The 18,503-nt window shown below is 33.7% G+C and overlaps 1 protein-coding gene across 8 annotated transcripts in view; it reads left to right on the forward strand.

The window, feature by feature from the left end:
* Positions 1–16: 16 nt before the first annotated feature.
* Positions 17–18,503, forward strand: part of LOC105318361 (serine/threonine-protein kinase D3) — a 36,443-nt gene continuing 17,956 nt past the window's right edge. For 5 of the 8 annotated variants that reach the window (XR_010714627.1, XR_004601179.2, XM_066087517.1 and 2 more), the window contains exons 1-8: positions 17–247; positions 5,328–5,466; positions 10,818–10,949; positions 11,304–11,485; positions 12,699–12,746; positions 15,186–15,408; positions 17,050–17,127; positions 18,349–18,487. Coding sequence is in view for 6 of the 8 variants with exons in the window: in XM_066087517.1 (XP_065943589.1) it covers positions 113–247; positions 5,328–5,466; positions 10,818–10,949; positions 11,304–11,485; positions 12,699–12,746; positions 15,186–15,408; positions 17,050–17,127; positions 18,349–18,487 (1,076 nt within the window). In the remaining 2 variants the exon portion in view is untranslated. Of the gene's footprint in view, positions 248–5,327; positions 5,467–6,702; positions 6,877–10,817; positions 10,950–11,303; positions 11,486–12,698; positions 12,747–15,185; positions 15,409–17,049; positions 17,128–18,348; positions 18,488–18,503 lie in introns of those variants that run through there. The other 3 variants (XM_034467267.2, XM_034467270.2, XM_066087519.1) reach the window with 3 other exon arrangements.

An 18,503-nucleotide genomic window follows, 5' to 3' on the forward strand; every position in this document is an offset into this window, starting at 1 on the left:
GTCTGAATTGTACTGGACCAAGCACCTGCTTCAATCCGGAAGCCATTGCCTGAAAATTTTTTTAGACGGGCGAGTTGACATCTTCACCCACTAAAACCCATCACATGGCATAATGGAAGAAGTTGGCGGCCGAAGGAGCTTTTCTTTTCTGATGCAAATAGGTCTGACGAGGGATCAGATCAACATTGATGGCGAACTAACTCTAGCGAGTTTACAAGAGATAGCTTGTTCATTTGTAGACAGAAAGGTGAGACAGTCAGCTGTTAGACAAATCCTTAGCCACTTGTATAAACTTCCTGAAATATACCCGTTTGCTCATATTGAATAATATTTACCATTTGTTTACTTTACTCCACAATTTTGTTAATTCTCAATAGCATGAGGTCAATGGAAGTATGGGGTTTTTGAAATCCACGTTTAGATTTGTTGTTAACAGGTTGGGACCAATCTCCCAAATGGGATATAATAGCCCGTTTGGGGGTATAATAGCCCAAATGGGATATAAATTTAAAGTGCAAAAAATAAAAAATTTTGATTTTGAATTTTTTGATGTAAATCCGCATTAGAATAGATGAAATTCACTGTACAAGAACTTTTGGTTAACAATCTTTTCTGTAACTGTACTATTACGGAGATTGATCCCTCAGTATATCCATAACTTCTTGGGGATCAATCTTACAAACTATAGACATATAGAAAAACTTCTTAACCAAAAGTTGTTGCATTTGATTCACATTAATGCAGATTTATATAAAAAAAAAATAAATAAAAAAATTATTTTTTGCAACTTTATTTTTATATCCCGTTTGGGCTATTATATCCCAAACGGGCTATTATATCCCATTTGGGAGATTGGTCCCAACCTGGTTAAAGAAAAATATTGACTATAGTTAGTTTTTAAAAACATTTATTATGGGTGAAATAACCTGTGATTATAAGAGATGTATTTATTTCATTGTATTTAATTCAGTTTATATAAACTCTTTTAAGTTGTTGCTATATTAATTTCATGAATGCTGGATAAGCAGATGTTAATCATTTTACTGTTTACATGCCATGCAGTTAAATCAGTACAGGTTATTGTGTCATATTAAGTCAGTGTATGTCAGGTGTGCATTATACACATGTAGTTCCAACTCCATGATCCAAAGAGCTAATTAAAATTATGTTATACAAGAAAAGCAGCAATATTGATATTGTATGATTGTGGGATTATATGGTACCAGTCTGATAGTCATAGTAGATTACGTTTTGATAATGTATTTAGAATAAGATTTTGCAAAGACAAAGGATTTATCTAAGAAAATATGAATTAAATACTCTATCTCTCTCTCAGTGCAAAGGAAAGGGGCTAAAATTAGGATAATTTTCACATTTTAACCAATTTAACCAATTTTAACCATGTATGTTAGATTTCTATGTAAATTGCAAATATATGGAAAAACATGCTGAAAGATTTATGCTGATTTTTTAAAAAATTACAAAAATGCAAATCAAACACCTCTTTGAGTTGTACTTTAGTTGAAAAGACCTAATTGAGGGCTTAGAAATTGTTTTCTGTTCATTTGTAATGCAAGGAAATATCTATTATAATTTGCTGGCTCTTTACAAGAAAATTCATGAAAAAATCTGGGCTTTCTATTTATCAATCTGGTCTTTGTTGTTTTCATTTCCTCTGCCGTCTTGACCATCTGTGATCAAGCATGTTCACAGTTCATCTTTTTCCTATGTTGCATATTAATATCAACAACATTAGTTGATTGAATTATGACATTATATTATAAACAAATATTTCTTGATTATACCTAAAGCATGTTAATGGGGAAACAATTTTACAGTGTACCTTTCACCACAAGTAAACTAGTTTCTTCCCTGCCTTACAAATTTACAAAACTAGATGAACGATTAAGCTCCCACTTTTGTTTGCAACTTATACATTTACCTGTTTTACCTTATTCCAGCACCTATTTATCATTGAAAAAATGTTTTAAGAGCATGATCATTTTCAGCTGAAAAATATTCACTCATGCATGGGAGTTGAACCTTATTAACACTATCACAATTGTTGATTTTCATGGATTTTAAAAGCAAGAATACTTTATGTTATGATGGAGGCAATGTTTTAGACATAATACGTGTTTACTCATGTGAATTCACTGCTTAAAGCTGTTGTTATTTTTGAAGAAATATGAGGTTATCTTAAAAAAAACTGGTGTCTCCATAATGGACTGATGAAAAAGTACCCAACATGCTTTCATTAACACTTAAAACCATTTTAACAAGAGCTTGGACTTTGGGTAGTTGTGTCAAACAGCATTGTGATGTAAGCCTGTCTATTTCACTGCTGGCCACTGAGCCATGGCTCTTTGAAATCAACAAGATTTGTCTGGATTTTGAGCTATGACTACGCAATCGGTGCACATTTCGCTTGAAACCACGTCATTTTAACTTGTTTTGACGTTATAAATAGATAGCTATGCCCTACTGAAAGTCCAAGCCCTTTTTAAAATGGTTCTAAAGCATCTTTTTTTTGTAAAGACTTGTGTTTGAAGGGTTTTTGAAGTTTAAAATAATCAAATTATTTATCTATTTTAATACAAAAGTGCTTAAATAGGAGAGTGCAAATAAACTTTTTTTCATAGGTTTCTTTGAAAGTTTTCTTTAAAACTAAAGTAGTGTTGATTATAAATCAGTGTGATGTTGTGGTTTTGTAGGAACTTTTTCTGTCCTCATTGTATATGCAGGCATGAATATTTTGTGTGTTAATTCCCATGTTCCTGCTTAAGGTCAATAAAATAAATGACTCGACATTATTAATGTAATTCCCATGCAGTTGCATTTTTTATTTCTTTTCTCTTGGTAAAATAATTTAAATGAGGTATTTTCTTGCTATTTCATTTATTATTAGCTTTTAATCTGAAAATTATTTATAATACTTGAGAGCTAGGCTGATGTGAATTTTTCTCATATGTATTGTATGAATTAGATCATTAGTTGTCATGATGTTACATTCAAATTGCTGTTGAAATTCTGCATAAAACAGACCAATGTCCTAGTATGAAATTCACTGAGTGAGCGTGCACTCATACAACTTCCAATCTTTTTGTTGATTAATTCTGAGTCAACTCAAAATAACAAGTATTTCTTCCTATCACTTATATGTAAAGTAACAGTCACTTGTACCTTAAAATTCTTTTAAAAATTCTTTAAAAAAAACTTTTTACAAGGAAACAAATTATTAAATGATTTGAAGAATTCCATGGCAATATCATTGGTATTAGTTTCGGATATTCATGTCTGTTTAAAGATAATAGTCGTCAATGTTGACCTAACTTGTATTCAACTCTGAAGGAAAGACTTGAATGTGAAAACATTTAAGCCATAAGGAAATACATCTCTTTCCATAAAACTAATATATATAGCCAGTGCTTACCAGTAATGATTTGGCAGGCAAAATATTTTTATGCATTAATTGGTTATTGAAATCATTTATGTATTATAGTTTATTTTTTTGTCCTCATTAAAAATTAGATGTTGAACAGAATTTATAACTTATGATTTTGTGTATTACATAGAGATTATTGCCAGGTATGTGCATTTTAAATACCAATAAAACTTACAAATGTTAGATTTCAGCTATTGAAACATTGGGGTTACTTCCTTACAAAATATTTATTTTCATAAAAGGAAAAAAACATAATCCTAAAATTGATTGAAGTTTTGCATGGTTGCATTAAAGTTGATACCAGGGTACTAGTTATGACATAATGGATACAGGAAGATTAACTAGATATCTTTAATGTATATACCTAATGTATTTAATTATACAGTCTAGTAATATTTGTGCAATACTATGATGATGATAAGTAAGATTTTATGGTTATGATCCAGTTTTAATACTTCAGTATCAGTGGCGACACTTGAAGCGGTGTAACTTTTAAAAAGTTGAATATCTTTATCAAAAATTTCTAAATTTATGATTTGTGTGGGAGGGTTGCCCTTCTCTCTGCCATGCACTACAGTGCATGTTGTGAGAAATGGAACAAAGATGCGATTGTCTTCTAGGAACATAGAGTGCCCTTGAAATGCAGGGAAATTTGATTAACATATTTGTCTTTATCTGAAACAAAGGCATAACTTAAGTATACAACAGATATGAAAATCAATACATGCTACTGTTCCCTTGCATGAGAAGCTGCTAAGATGATATTCCGTTCTCTGTCATGTTAATTAAGAGTCGTTCTTGAGGAGTCCCTGCAGTATATATGTGTGTGTAGGTACCGAGTCTGAAGACTTATCACCAATCAATAGCGACTGATTTGATGTGACAGCTGGACTCTGTAAGCACCTTGTACCCGCAAGCTTTGTATTCATCATACCAAGTGTAAAAACCAATAGTTTCTATAGTAACTACACGTCTAGTCGGATATTCCATACCTCCCATGATTCAGCCAATATATTTTTATCTCTGTATATAAAATCAGATATGTACTTTTATCTTTGTGTTTCTATAATGTTTAATTTGTTGCTTGTTTTATTTCTTCGTGATGATCATACATGTATATGGCTAGTCTTCGATAGTGATGTTTTATTGAGATAAGAGAAAATGCAGTTATAATGAATTTCCCTCCACTCATTCCCAATAATACTGCGATTCTTTTCCTCTTTGATCTCTTTCTCAAGACTTTTGAATATATGAATATTAATTATTATGCAAAAGAGTTCAGGAATCAGAATGACACCTTTGTCTTGGATCAGAGTTTGTGAAGAATAATTCTGTCTTGTTGGTAAAAAAACTGTTCTGTTTTTTCCAGGGGTTATGTCAGTAAGGACGATTGTGCTTGTGCTCAACTTTCAGTATGTGCTGCACATTAATAGCTATATTTTACAATGTGCTGTAAACATGCTATAATGTACAGTGTGCTTTACTGTACACTACAAATGCTGTACATATATATTAATGTTTTGTACAATTAAATATGAATATATTTTTTTTTATAAAATAATAAAGATCAATGCTACAGAGATTTCAGAAATTCAATTACATTTAATCTACATGACATTGATTTAGCTTCTGATAATTTTTTTTTATTAAATTCAGCAATATATTAAAATTGTTTTCATATATTGGCCATTAAAAATGTTTCACAAAAATAAATGTTTTTTCCTCTTTGATAGGTTCATAGAAAGAAAAACATTTGTAAATGTCAATATTCTATATAAAATCTTGTCTTGTATTCCTATTTTGAAGATCAATGATTTATTTAGTTTGATAACTTATTTTCAGTACATATTTTATTTTTAATGAGTTTCATTTTGTTTTCCAGTTTCCAGAGCATGGGTTCTACAGTCTAGTGGACAAATTCCTTTTATTCCGACATGACAACACAAGTTCTAACATTCTACAAATCGTCACCAGTCCAGCAGATGTCAAAGAGGGCTGCCTCATCGAAGTCGTTCTATCAGGTACGGAATTAACTCTGAATGTAGCCCCAATGTCAACCCTGATCTACTTGTACAAGCATTTTGTTTGGAGACAAACTAAATGCTGTAAACATATACAATTGATTTTTCAAGTTCAACAGATTTATAAATATTTATTTAAATACATTTCGGCATCATATTTAGCAATGTTCTCAATTTAGTATAGGTTGCTTTCTGCCAAATTGTTCAAAAGAATTATGAATACAGAGCAAAATGAAATAATTGTTCTGTATCTGGAATAATCACATTTTCCCTACACTTAATGTATGTCATCCTAGTTATAAACACTGTTCTCTGTGGATTCAACAAAATAACAGTTTATACACTTGTCTCGGACTGTCGGTACAGAAGAGGGAGCCCCAATGAAGTACTATTTCTTAGTTGTAACAAGACTCAGCAGTGTGTGTGGGAGGCAAGTTCTTTAGACTCTGAGTGATTTAATTAAGAAAATCAGAAAATGGAAAGATTTTCTGGAATAACTAATTTCTAATGATACCCAAGCATCACACCTGATTTTTGAGTTGAGTTTAATTTGATGCACTTATATTTATTTTAGTCCAAACATTTTAAAATGTGATAAGACACTGCTCAGAAAAAAAAATCATTATTGCTTTTTTTATGGTTTAGAAAAGTATCAATTAAACCATATAATTCAAATAAAAGGTTGTCTCAGAAATGTTGAATGTGAAACATACAATTCTTCATCATATTATCATTAATTGATAATACATGTATAACACTGTCTTTAAGGTCTAAATGTACTTGATTGGAGTGAACCAGTCTGTTGTCATTGCACAGGCCTGATTTCTGGCAGCCAACTTTATATTAGATGAAGAGGAAGTCAATTTATCACTATTTATTAATTTGTGAGCCACCTCTATGCAATTAAATCTCATAGACGGTGCAATATTGGCAAATTGCTTGCTATTCAAAATATGGCCTATGTGTGTTAATCCAACACCACAGTGCTTCAATATATCAAACATAAAACTAGTTGGGCTAGTATTATGAACAAATGTTGTTAATTGGTCTCTTTGAAGGGAACACAAGAGAATGATTGGCATATTTACTTGTTGTAGTTTTTATCAAAGTGTCTCTGTGGCTAGATAGCAGCCTGGTTTGGTGTATATTCCTCTATCACTATGGTCACCACGAGCCTGAGCAAAAAAAAAGTCAGAGTGAATATATTGGATATTGGCTGTGTTTTCACACTAATTTCTCAGAGATTAAATAGATTGTACTGAGATATCAGGCGTCCACCCAGAGCCTTGTTTTGTGGGTGGTTAGTCAGTTGATGAGTGACTGGACCTGGGTCAGTAATGGAGGCCTATCAAGTATTGCAGGAAGAGGACTGGGACGATGGCGTCAATTCCTACTTGTTTTTTCATGCATGTAAGTTTGAATTTAATCGCTTGCTCCTATCTCTGCTAGATTTGATGTAAGAAACAGAATGGAGAAACCACCAAGTCTGTAGATAGTGACAGATTTTTATGAGTTCTTTGGACTTTTCTTTAACTTTGGTCATTTTGGCATTATGTATGTGGTTTTATTTTTACAAATCTTGCTCGTATCACAAATATCTGTACCCTCCTTGATCTCTGTAACAATATAAGACAGCTTGTTGAAGGAGTTCTGCATCTCAATTAGCCTTTGAAATAAGCAGGTATTTTACTAGGTAAGATAAATAATGATGCAGAAAATTGTTCACCTATGTCTGAAAACCAAATGAATTAAAGCTGTTTTCCGCTATGAAGTTGTTTCAACAGTTCGCTTATGATTGCCATAAGCATTAGATTCACAAATCACTAAACAACACATTATTTTGTGTATAAACTTCCTCTCTATGTTTTTACCCGCAAAAAGTAAATTTAAGCTTATTTATGGCTTTATCAGGAATTGGGATACAAATTTTTAAAATTCATTTGAATTTTAGAGCTGGTGCTAGCATTGCCTGGTATTGCATCATTGGCCTGACTCACAATGGGTTGTGTAGTACTTGTGAATACTATTTGATTTTGCTGGACATTTTAGGGGAAAATATTTCCTGTATTGAAAAGAGTGATTCAGTTAACTCTGAAGGATGTCATAATAATGAGAGATTATGTAGGTCATGAGAAAGGAAGCCCCCCACATCAGTACCTGAAGGAATTAGTCTGACTTGTAGTCAGGAAACTACTCACACAAACACTTGACTCCCTGTCTTTGTTATTTCTGGCTTACAGTTCCTGCTACCACAGCATTGTCTGATTATATCCTAATTTAATATCAAGTGTATCACTCAAATTATCTCATGTGTTTAAAATATTTTATTTGAATGTTGTTTCATTATAATTGTGTCCTTCTCCATCACTTAGCTTAGTAACCAGTGTGGTTACTACTAGCATTAGTACATTACATTAGTACATTATCAATATAGAGGTTTACTCTCTAATGTCATCATTGAGCAAATCTAATTTTACATGATTTTCAGAAAGTTCATTGATGTCAATACATTTAAAAAAATGTGTTCACTTATCAATAGGTACTACGGTGTGCTTTTTATGAGAAATATTGATTTGAACTCAAAAATACATGTAGGTTAACATCGATTCTGTCTAGATTCTAAAACTGTTTAAAGTCAGATGTTATATACCCTAAATGTCATTTTTTTTTACAAAAGCATTTCAATACTTTGATTCTTTATCTGTTCTATGTGAATGCTGTTGATAGCATACAAAGAATGGCTTATGATCAGACAGTCAAAGACACTCCCTTCCATGACATCTTTGTTGTTCCAAAAGTTCAGAGGTCTGTTGATTGTAATTTCAATGGACTACATGCGGTATTATGCATTTCTTGCCCCCAAAATTCAAGTTCTATATTGAGAAGTAAAAATAAGGTTGAAGATACTTGAAATCCAATTGAAATATGTATGTAAAAGATATTTACCCTTGTGACGTCATAATGTAGAAATGACGTCATGAAGATTGTCTTATTTTAATAAACTTAATAATGTTTTGGAGCAAAGTATGGGTGTTTTCCAATGATTTTTTTGACTGGGAAACATTGAGTGCATGCTTGCTCAAATACCATTTTTAAGTGTGATGTGTTTAATCATATGAACAAACACATTTATAAAATTCGTACTTTAGGAGAGCTGCACTCTTTACTTCAAATGCAAAATATAAACTTATTAAGGAAAAATGACAATATTTTCAATTGTTTGCAAAATTGCAGGAATTTGCCCATTTTAATGACATCATAGATGAACGGCTATTGGACAATGATAAATACGATATGCATCCTCAGTAAAATGTTTTATGAAGATTTTGATACGATACCAACTGGGAGGCAGATATTTGGTCATATCATAATGTAGTTCTTTTAATAAATACTGGGTTTTAAGATGAAAGTAGCAATTGTGATTTTATTTGTGTATCTTTATGAACCATATTATGGTTTGGACTTTTCTGTCCCAGTGTCCATCAGTCCAATGTTTAGCTTTTTGTCTAGAGCATTGTAAGAATAAGCAATTTTGATAAACTGTTGCAGCTAGAGGGGGGATTTGTTGCAATTCAAAATTAGGTCATATTTGTCTCATTTTGGATATTTATTGTAATGCATCCTCAAATCATGTCTCTAGTCAGGATCACATATGGCAGTCAAATCTGTTACGCTTTTACTGGATTACAGTGACATCATGACCCAAAAGTACTGTCGATTTCTAATGAAACTCAAAGAATTGATATCTGCGTAAAATCGCGAGAAGCACCCCTCGCAGATTTTAAAATCTAATTTTTATTTTCTGAGGAGATTGGGGTAAAAGTTCTGTATTTTTGATTTTATATTCTTGTATTCTGATACAAAACAATGGGATCGTGGAATTAAGTAACTTGTAAAATGAGGAATCTACAGTATGTAATAATGACCTACTTGTAATTTTTTTTCCTATCCATAGTAAAATTTTCTTTCAAAATGTGACTGAGTATGTAATATGTGCATCTTTTTGAAGACAGGCACATCATATACCCATGAACTTTTTATAAGAATGTAATCTTTCATGTGATTATTTCCATCAAGAGTTAACATGATAAGGGTGAAAGAAATTGTTGTCTACCTTTAAGGATGATTGGGTTATCCTTTGGAAGTCATTGGCCTCTCTGTTAGCTAAGCTACATTGTATTTGATATAACGTAGACCTTGTTTTTTTTGTGTGGGTGGTTTTAAAACAAATCAAACAGGGCTGTTAAAGTTGCTGCCGATCTAATGTGTCCTTATGTAACTAGTGTCCAAACATTCCGTCATCAAAGGAGGCCCAACCGTCTGGGGCGGAGAAGTGTACTCATTAACTCCCGCGCTGTGTATCTCTCGTACATGTTGGCATTCGTAGTGATGTCAGAGACAAATTTAGAACCAGTGAGTGCAGTCAATATTTGCGCAGACTTTTATTTTTGTCCATTGTTAGATTTATACAGATGAGACCCGCCTGAATCGTAAGAGCTGTGACACTTGACGTGGTTTCACAACCTGACTAAAGATTGTAGTACTTTCTTGGATAAAGAGCTCTTACTGCACAAAGTACAGAGGCTAGCCTGTCTGTCTTACCTGGTACTGGTAGATCAGGTCTATCAAATTCTCAGATAAGCACTGAATGCTGCCATCAGTCAATTCTCTTCTCTTTAATTACAGATTATTAAAAAGAAAGAATGATGCTGACACCTCTTCCTTCTGTTTTTTAAGAAACGTAGAATCCTTCATTCATCTTTTTGACTATTAATCGTAAGATGGTATAATCCTCTTACTTGGGGTTTGATGAGTGACTTGTGTAATGGTCCTCCTCCCATTGATGTATTGGCTAATGACAAATTCAGGAACAGGGAGACTTTAGTCAGCATTTAGAACTTTTTTCTGCGTAAATGGAGGCTGTGTTGAAATTTGACGTTAGATTTTTCCCAGTGTGTTTCCCAGTCCCCTCACCCATTTCTTTGGCTTTCCAATTGGTCAGGATTTTTTATGGTACTGAGTCGAAGTAAATATTTGCATTTCTTAAATTATGCTTACATTTTAAATGATTTTATTTTGTTGTTGACCAGTTTCGCAAGTCTGGTCTGTTACTTTAACGGTGTTTTTATAGAATATAAGCCCAAAATGATAATGTAATATTCAGATTTATTCATTATTTTATTTTTAATATACATGTATTTATGTTCTTGTTTGATATCAACAGTAATTCATTTTTTTTGGGGGGGGGGGGGTGAGGGGGTGCATTTTTCTGTTAATTAAAGCTACATTTTAACTTTCCATTTTATGTAGACAGAGATATGCTTATTGATAACTCTGTGTTTGTATTACAGCTCAGATCACGATGGAAGACCTGCAGGTCAAACGGCACAACCTGTCCATTCACTCCTACAAGTCGCCCCACTTCTGTGACTTCTGCGGGGAGATGTTGTGGGGTCTGGTCAAACAGGGGCTCAAGTGTGAAGGTAATCAGCTCCATCACTGTCCACCAGAATTACCTGCAATTAGACCCCCACATGTATTGAATAATCACCTGTTTATCTGCCCTCACCCTGATCGTTTAGTACTTTCTTTCTTGTCAGGTATCCATTGCATGGAAATACTCTGTACTTCATAATTTGTACCTGGTATTCATTTCTACAAAAAAAATTTGTCAAACAGTTAGCAATGTCTTGATGAGTTTAGTGTAAAAATATAAAGCTGTTGCACAACTTTGATAAATTGTTTTCAAAAGTTTTGATCAGTTTTACAAAGTTAAATACCAAAACCTGCATTATAATTGTGAATTTCAAAGATGAGTTTAGTTTTTAATATTACAGGTTGTGGGTTGAATTTTCACAAGCGCTGTGCCTTCAAAATTCCAAACAACTGCTCGTATGATCGACAGCGTCGTCCTTCAACGAGCAGCATTACATACCCGATGCAGGAGCTGAGCCTGAGGGAAAAGAGCGACTCTGTCGCCCTACCAGATAGTCCCAGCCAGGTCACACTCATCTCCAAGGTCAGGGTCATTGTCATGGCGATGTAAAAGCTGTTTATTATAGAATGTCAATGTTTGTTTGAAAGTCTGGTGTGAGTTGGAAATTAACTTGGTGTTTTTGTAGTGAATACAAGTGACTTGTCCAGATTGTGAAACTTTGTGGTCATTGTTAGGAAAAGTACCCCCCAAAATGTGGATTAGATATTGAATTTTGTTGATGGTATTTCAACAATAAATGATATGCTCTGTAATATAAGGTATTATGTATATGTAGAAATAGTTGTGAGGAACAGATGAGCATGAATAAAACAATCCCTGTATCCTTTTTCATGTATGGGAAGGGTTAATCTGAGAAACTGAGTTTGCAGTTTTAAATATGGTACATCTATTTGTGGTCGTTGTTGTTCCATTTGGGGTTAGGTTACAGTCACAGAATTAATAGGTTATCCTGTGAAGGGCATTGAATGTTGACAATTGTAAGAGGATGGATTCTAACTACTGGGTATTTACATTAATCATTTCATTTTTGACAGGTAACTAGGGGTTGTAGAGGTGTTTTTTTTCATGAGGGAGGGGGTATTTCGATTTTTTAAATCAGAATAATTAAAAAACTCTTAATCTATTTTCTATTATCAGAAGCAGCTGCAGAACTGTGGATTTTCACAAAATTCAGATGTATGGATTGGGATCCTGAATTCAGTTCATGCAAACAGAAATAGGCCCTAATTTTTTTACCTTTTTGCCATTTTCCCAATACATCCAGTGAAAATATATTATTCTCTGCAGTCAAAGAATTGATAAAATAAGTGATATAATGTATGCATGGGGTCAACTCTTCCAGGATTGGCCCAAGAGATCTGAGTCCGGCTGTTAATATGGACTTTTTTTTCTCGTTTTTTATAAATCAAGGTGTGGGTCTGTGCATGCCCAACAGACCCAGGTAGAGACTCTGCATCATGTAGCATATTTGACTATTTGACAAGACTGTCTCTCCAGCTTCTAATGTTTAAAACCTAAAAATATTCTTTTTCACTAATTATCTTTTGATAGTCTTTAGATTATAATAAACAAATAATATCTTCCTGGAAAATTATTTAAGAAATGCTTTTCAAATAAGTATGTGTAGTTAGACTACTTTTAACACAACTTTCTGTTTTAAAAAGCTGTATAACAAACTTAGGTTTTTAGGGAAAAAGTAACTCTCTGTTTATTTTGACTAACTGTTTATTTGCAGACTGACTCTAATAAAAACTCAACTGGTGTCAAAGGCGAAAGCAATGAAGTACATGTTTGTTGTCATTTCTATCTTGTTGTCTCATACAAATTATGCTTGTTGTCTTCTCTCTATTGTAGTCCTGTAAAACACATGCTTCTTGTGTGGGCGGCAACTATCACGGCTTATCTCTAACTGCTTGCAGCTCAGTGTTGAAATGGATGTATATTTTTGCAGTGGTCAGCCAAGTGATGTTCTTTTGGAATTAAGTTATAGGAAATATTTTTAATATGAAACATTTGACATGACGGGTTTTTTTGGTCAGTGGTTGTGATATCGATAAATGGCAAAGGTCAATGTGTGTTTGACAGTACATGACCAGACACCTATCACTAAGAGCAAGGCCTTTGCAGTCCTTGTTTGTATCAAGTATTGAGTAGAATTTCATGGATATCATCAGAGTATTCCAACTGAAAGTTACACTGCTGTATTAGCCGTGTTAATCACATCATCTTCTGACCCTCCCATGACTTAATTCAGCAGACATTCTTTTACTTCCTTCTCAATTAACCAAATACACATTACTGTTGTTTCCCTCCCACTCACGGATATACAAGTATATTGCAATGTAAGGACTGAAAAAACCTAAGATGTGTTTGTTGATGATGGACTACCATGGCTATAACTTTAATTTGATATGTCTCATTGTTTGTATTTGTCTCAAACTTCAATGCTTAATTGACAAGTTTCCCTTTTTCCTTTACCTTATTAAAGAGTTAAATTGTATGCTAGATCATAATATTAGATATCAATTAATGAAGAATCCTTAAAAATTATGGTGGCCAATTTCTATTAATTGTATATTTTCATGCATCTAAGTTTATGAGAATATCTCTTTGATTAATTAGTAAAATCAATGAATCAAAGTAGTGTTTCATAACCCATTGAGGATGTAAAATACCAATATTTGTTAGTTATCAGGAACTACTAAATCTATGAAAATTGGGTCGCCATCAATTCCCAACTTCATCAGAAACAGAGATACTATAGAATTAGAGTTTTTGCATTTCTTGTAAAATTTGCTATTGATGATTGGAACTGGTAAATAAAGAGTTACTCTAGAGCTACTGCTGTGTTGTAATATTGGTCCCAGACTGTAAACTGATCAAATTAGATACACATTGTTTGAAAGGTGTTAATGTTATTTTGATTGCTACAATTGATACACTGTTGTACATATAATGATGAAAGAATGAAGCAAAAATAGAATGAAATGAACTTCCTTATACGTGTATTACGACAAGTACTAGATGTTTCTTGATCTGAGACACTGCATGCCCCGACAAATACAGCGTGGGTGAACTCAACTGTGACTGTGTTTTGTGACAGTTTGAGGCGATTAGTTGACACCCGTTTTCATGCTTATCATGTAACGGGGAAGTCTCTGCAGACGGCCGGCCGCGTAACGCTATTGATCTGGACCTGTTTTATATTCATGTAGTGTCCTCTGGCAATTCAGAACTACTAAATACTCCCTCTCCAGGAATCCCGTCTAATTTTGATTTCTGCTCTGTTCCTTTGTTTCCCTATGGCGGCTGAGAGAACTGCTGGGTCTATAACCCAGTGGTCTCTCTCGGTATGATGTTGTCATGAATCAACTCTGTAGTTTTCCCCTTGCTTAGTATTTTCCTTTATAAATGCTGTTCTTTTTATTGCATTATTGTTGTAAATATATGTTAAGATTTGTTGTGAATTTGGGTTGGTCAGTACAATATTTATTTATTAAATGAATGAATTACCATCATTATCCTGTGAGTAGGGTTATAATTCAGTACTAAATTCATCCATAAGACACGATGCTACTGTATATATATTACATAGAATTACTTATATATAGTTTGCCTCAGTATAGACTAGATATTATTAACCTGGGCAGTCCATGTTAAAAATAGGTGCAGATTGCATGCATGTTACATTGGACTTACACGAGGTTAGGTAACACTCCTGACTTATAATGCTATATGTTGAAAGGGGATAGTGATATATTTAGGATATAACATTACCATTATTCTGTGTCCAAATTAATAATCATTTTTTTTTTCAAAGTTATAAATTGAGAGTGCTTTATTTGAGCCCCACTCACTTTTTGGGTGCATATGCAAGCATGTGAGTGCACCCAAAAATATGAATTCAATATACTGTCTTATTTTGAGGTAAAAATTAATTTTATTCAAAGTGTTTGAGTAAGCGGTTATTTTATCTGGGATAAGGGGTTAGGTTTCTTACTTTACAAATTGTGTTTTTGTGTTGATATGTGGGGTTAGGGGTATTCTGTTTTTATGAAACTGGCAAAGAAAAAAGAAAATGGGTAGAGATTTGCCATCATTCATATCAGTTTGCATGCATCTGTCTCACGTTATATTTTGTTTTCTTCATTTTGCATGAAATAAAAGAGTCAACGTTTTTAAAAGGTCTCAGCCATGAAATAAGAGAGTTGTTATTTTACAGACCTCCCTGGCCGTTCCCGGCTCGACCCTGTCCCTGGGAGGAGAGCCACGGAACAACCGGTCCAAATCCTGGAGTGGTCGACCGATCTGGATGGAGCGAGAGGTTCAGTCTCGCATCAAAGTACCGCACACGTTTAATGTTCGCAACTACACCCGCCCAACCATGTGCCAGTATTGTAAGAAGCTTTTACGCGGCTTGTTCAGACAGGGACTGCAGTGTAAAGGTATGTTTACACAGGTCCTTTATACAGCTATAGAACTCTCTCTATTAGGCATTTGTACAATACTTCAACCAGCACTTTTCTGTGCTGGTATTTACATGTTATTTGAACTTAATAAAATAACTCTGCCTTTAATAAAATTCTAAATATCTTACCAAAACTTAAAGCATGTATAGCTTGTATTTTCATTTTTTGACATTTTCATTGCAAAATTGTAAATTGCAAACCAAAACATTACAAAAACATCATGGTTTTATTAGTTTATAGTGTATTTGAGCTATAGGATGTTTTATTTATACCCCCGCTCCGAAGGAGAGGGGGTATACTGTTTTACCCTTGTGTGTCTGTCTGTCTGTCTGTCTGTCTGTCCGTCTGTCTGTCTGTCTGTCCGTCCGTCCGTCCGTCTGTCTGTCTGTCCGTCCGTAACAAAAATTTCTGTCGCATTTATCTCAGCAACTGTTTATCGCAGATGCTTGAAATTCTAACACAGTGTTTGTTAAGGCATGCCATATTGTGGGATATATTTTTGTACCAATCGGACGTCAACTTCCTGTTAAATGACGACATTGCTTATTTTTTAACCAAAATTTTCAATCAAATTTTCGTCAAAGATTTCTCAGCAACTGTTGATCGCAGATGCTTGAAATTTTTACACAGTATTTGTTTAGGCATGCCATATCGTGGGATATATTTTTATACCAATCAGACGTCAACTTCCTGTTAAATGACGACTTTGTTTATTTTTAGCAAAACTTTTCAAACAAATTTCCGTCAAAGAATTCTCAGCAACTGTTTATCGCAGATGCTTGAAATTTTTACACAGTATTTGTATAGGCATGCTATATCGTGGGATGTATTTTTGTACCTATCAGACGTCAACTTCCTGTTAAATGACGACTTTGTTTATTTTTTGCCAACATTTTCAAACAAATTTTCCTCAAAGATTTCTCAGCAATTATTTATTGCAGATGCTTGAAATTTTTACACAATATTTGTATAGGTATGCCATAGCTTGGGATATATTTCTGTACCAATCGGGTGTCAACTTCCTGTTAAATGACGACTTTGTTTATTTTTAGCCAAAATTTTCAAACAAATTTTCCTCAAAGATTTCTCAGCAGCTAGTTATCGCAGATGCTTGAAATTTTAACACACTATTTGTTTTGGCATGCCATATTGTGGGATATATTTTTGTATCAATCGGACGTCAACTTCCTGTTAAATAATGACTTTGTTTATTTTTTGCTAAAATTTTCAAACATATTTTCGTCAAAGATTTCTCAGCAGCTATTTATCGGAGATGCTTGAAATTTTTACACAGTGTTTGTTAAGGCATGCCATACCGTTGGATATATTTTTTGTACCAATCGGACGTCATCTTCCTGTTAAATGAGTACTTTGTTTATTTTAGCCAAAATTTTCAAACAAATTTTCCTCAAAGATTTCTCAACAGCTATTTATCGCAGATGCTTTGAAATTTTAACACACTATTTGTTTAGGCATGCCATATTGTGGGATATATTTCTGTACCAATCGGATGCCAGCTTTCTGTTAAATGTCGACTTTGCTTATTTTGCATATTCACATCAGAGCGGGGGTATCACTAGTGAGCATTGGCTCACAGATATCTTGTTTTTTTTACAGATTGTAAGTTTAATTGTCACAAGAAATGTGCTGAACATGTTCCCAAGGACTGCACAGGGGAACTCCCCAAAATAGGAGGTAAGGACGAGTACTGGTATATTGTCTCTTCATTCCCTCATTTTGTAAAATCCAGAAATTATTAATTAGATTATTCAGCCTTTGTCTATAATTAAACAGATTCATTTAGGCCTATTTTGGATTGGACTTTATAACTATGGTCTGATTAATGTATAGAGATGAGTCTGTTCACCTTGTCTCAGATTAATGTATAGAGATGAGTCTGTTCACCTTGTCTCAGATTAATGTATAGAGATGAGTCTGTTCACCTTGTCTCAGATTAATGTATAGAGATGAGTCTGTTCACCTTGTCTCTGATTAATGTATAGAGATGAGTCTGTTCACTTTGTCTCAGATTAATGTATAGAGATGAGTCTGTTCACTTTGTCTCAGATTAATGTATAGAGATGAGTCTGTTCACTTTGTCTCAGATTAATGTATAGAGATGAGTCTGTTCACTTTGTCTCAGATTAATGTATAGAGATGAGTCTGTTCACTTTGTCTCAGATTAATGTATAGAGATGAGTCTGTTCACCTAGTCTCAGATTAATGTATAGAGATGAGTCTGTTCACTTTGTCTTAGATTAATGTATAGAGATGAGTCTGTTCATCTTGTCTCAGATTAATGTATAGAGATGAGTCTGTTCACCTTGACTCAGATTAATGTATAGAGATGAGTCTGTTCACATTGTCTCAGATTAATGTATAGAGATGAGTCTGTTCACATTGTCTCAGATTAATGTATAGAGATGAGTCTGTTCACTTTGTCTCAGATTAATGTATAGAGATGAGTCTGTTCACCTTGTCTCAGATTAATGTATAGAGATGAGTCTGTTCACTTTGTCTCAGATTTATGTATAGAGATGAGTCTGTTCACTTTGTCTCAGATTAATGTATAGAGATGAGTCTGTTCACTTTGTCTTAGATTAATGTATAGAGATGAGTCTGTTCACTTTGTCTAAGATTAATGTATAGAGATGAGTCTGTTCACTTTGTCTCAGATTAATGTATAGAGATGAGTCTGTTCACTTTGTCTCAGATTAATGTATAGAGATGAGTCTGTTCACTTTGTCTCAGATTAATGTTTGGAGATGAGTCTGTTCACTTTGTCTCAGATTAATAGATAGAGATGAGTCTGTTCACTTTGTCTCAGATTAATGTGTAGAGATGAGTCTGTTCACCTTGTCTCAGATTAATGTATAGAGATGAGTCTGTTCATCTTGTTTTTTATCTGTCTTGCAGTGCTTCCCGAGCCAAGTTTTCCCTCCGACAGTTTTGCTTCAGAAACTGATACAAACTTTACAGAAATAAATGATGAAGCTGACGATGCGTTTAATGATGACCTAGATGATGATGATATCGAGCAGAAACCTCCACTTAGGTTCATACTTTCTTAA

This window comes from Magallana gigas, chromosome 6, assembly GCF_963853765.1.
Source record: "Magallana gigas chromosome 6, xbMagGiga1.1, whole genome shotgun sequence".
Classification (NCBI taxonomy): domain Eukaryota; kingdom Metazoa; phylum Mollusca; class Bivalvia; order Ostreida; family Ostreidae; genus Magallana; species Magallana gigas.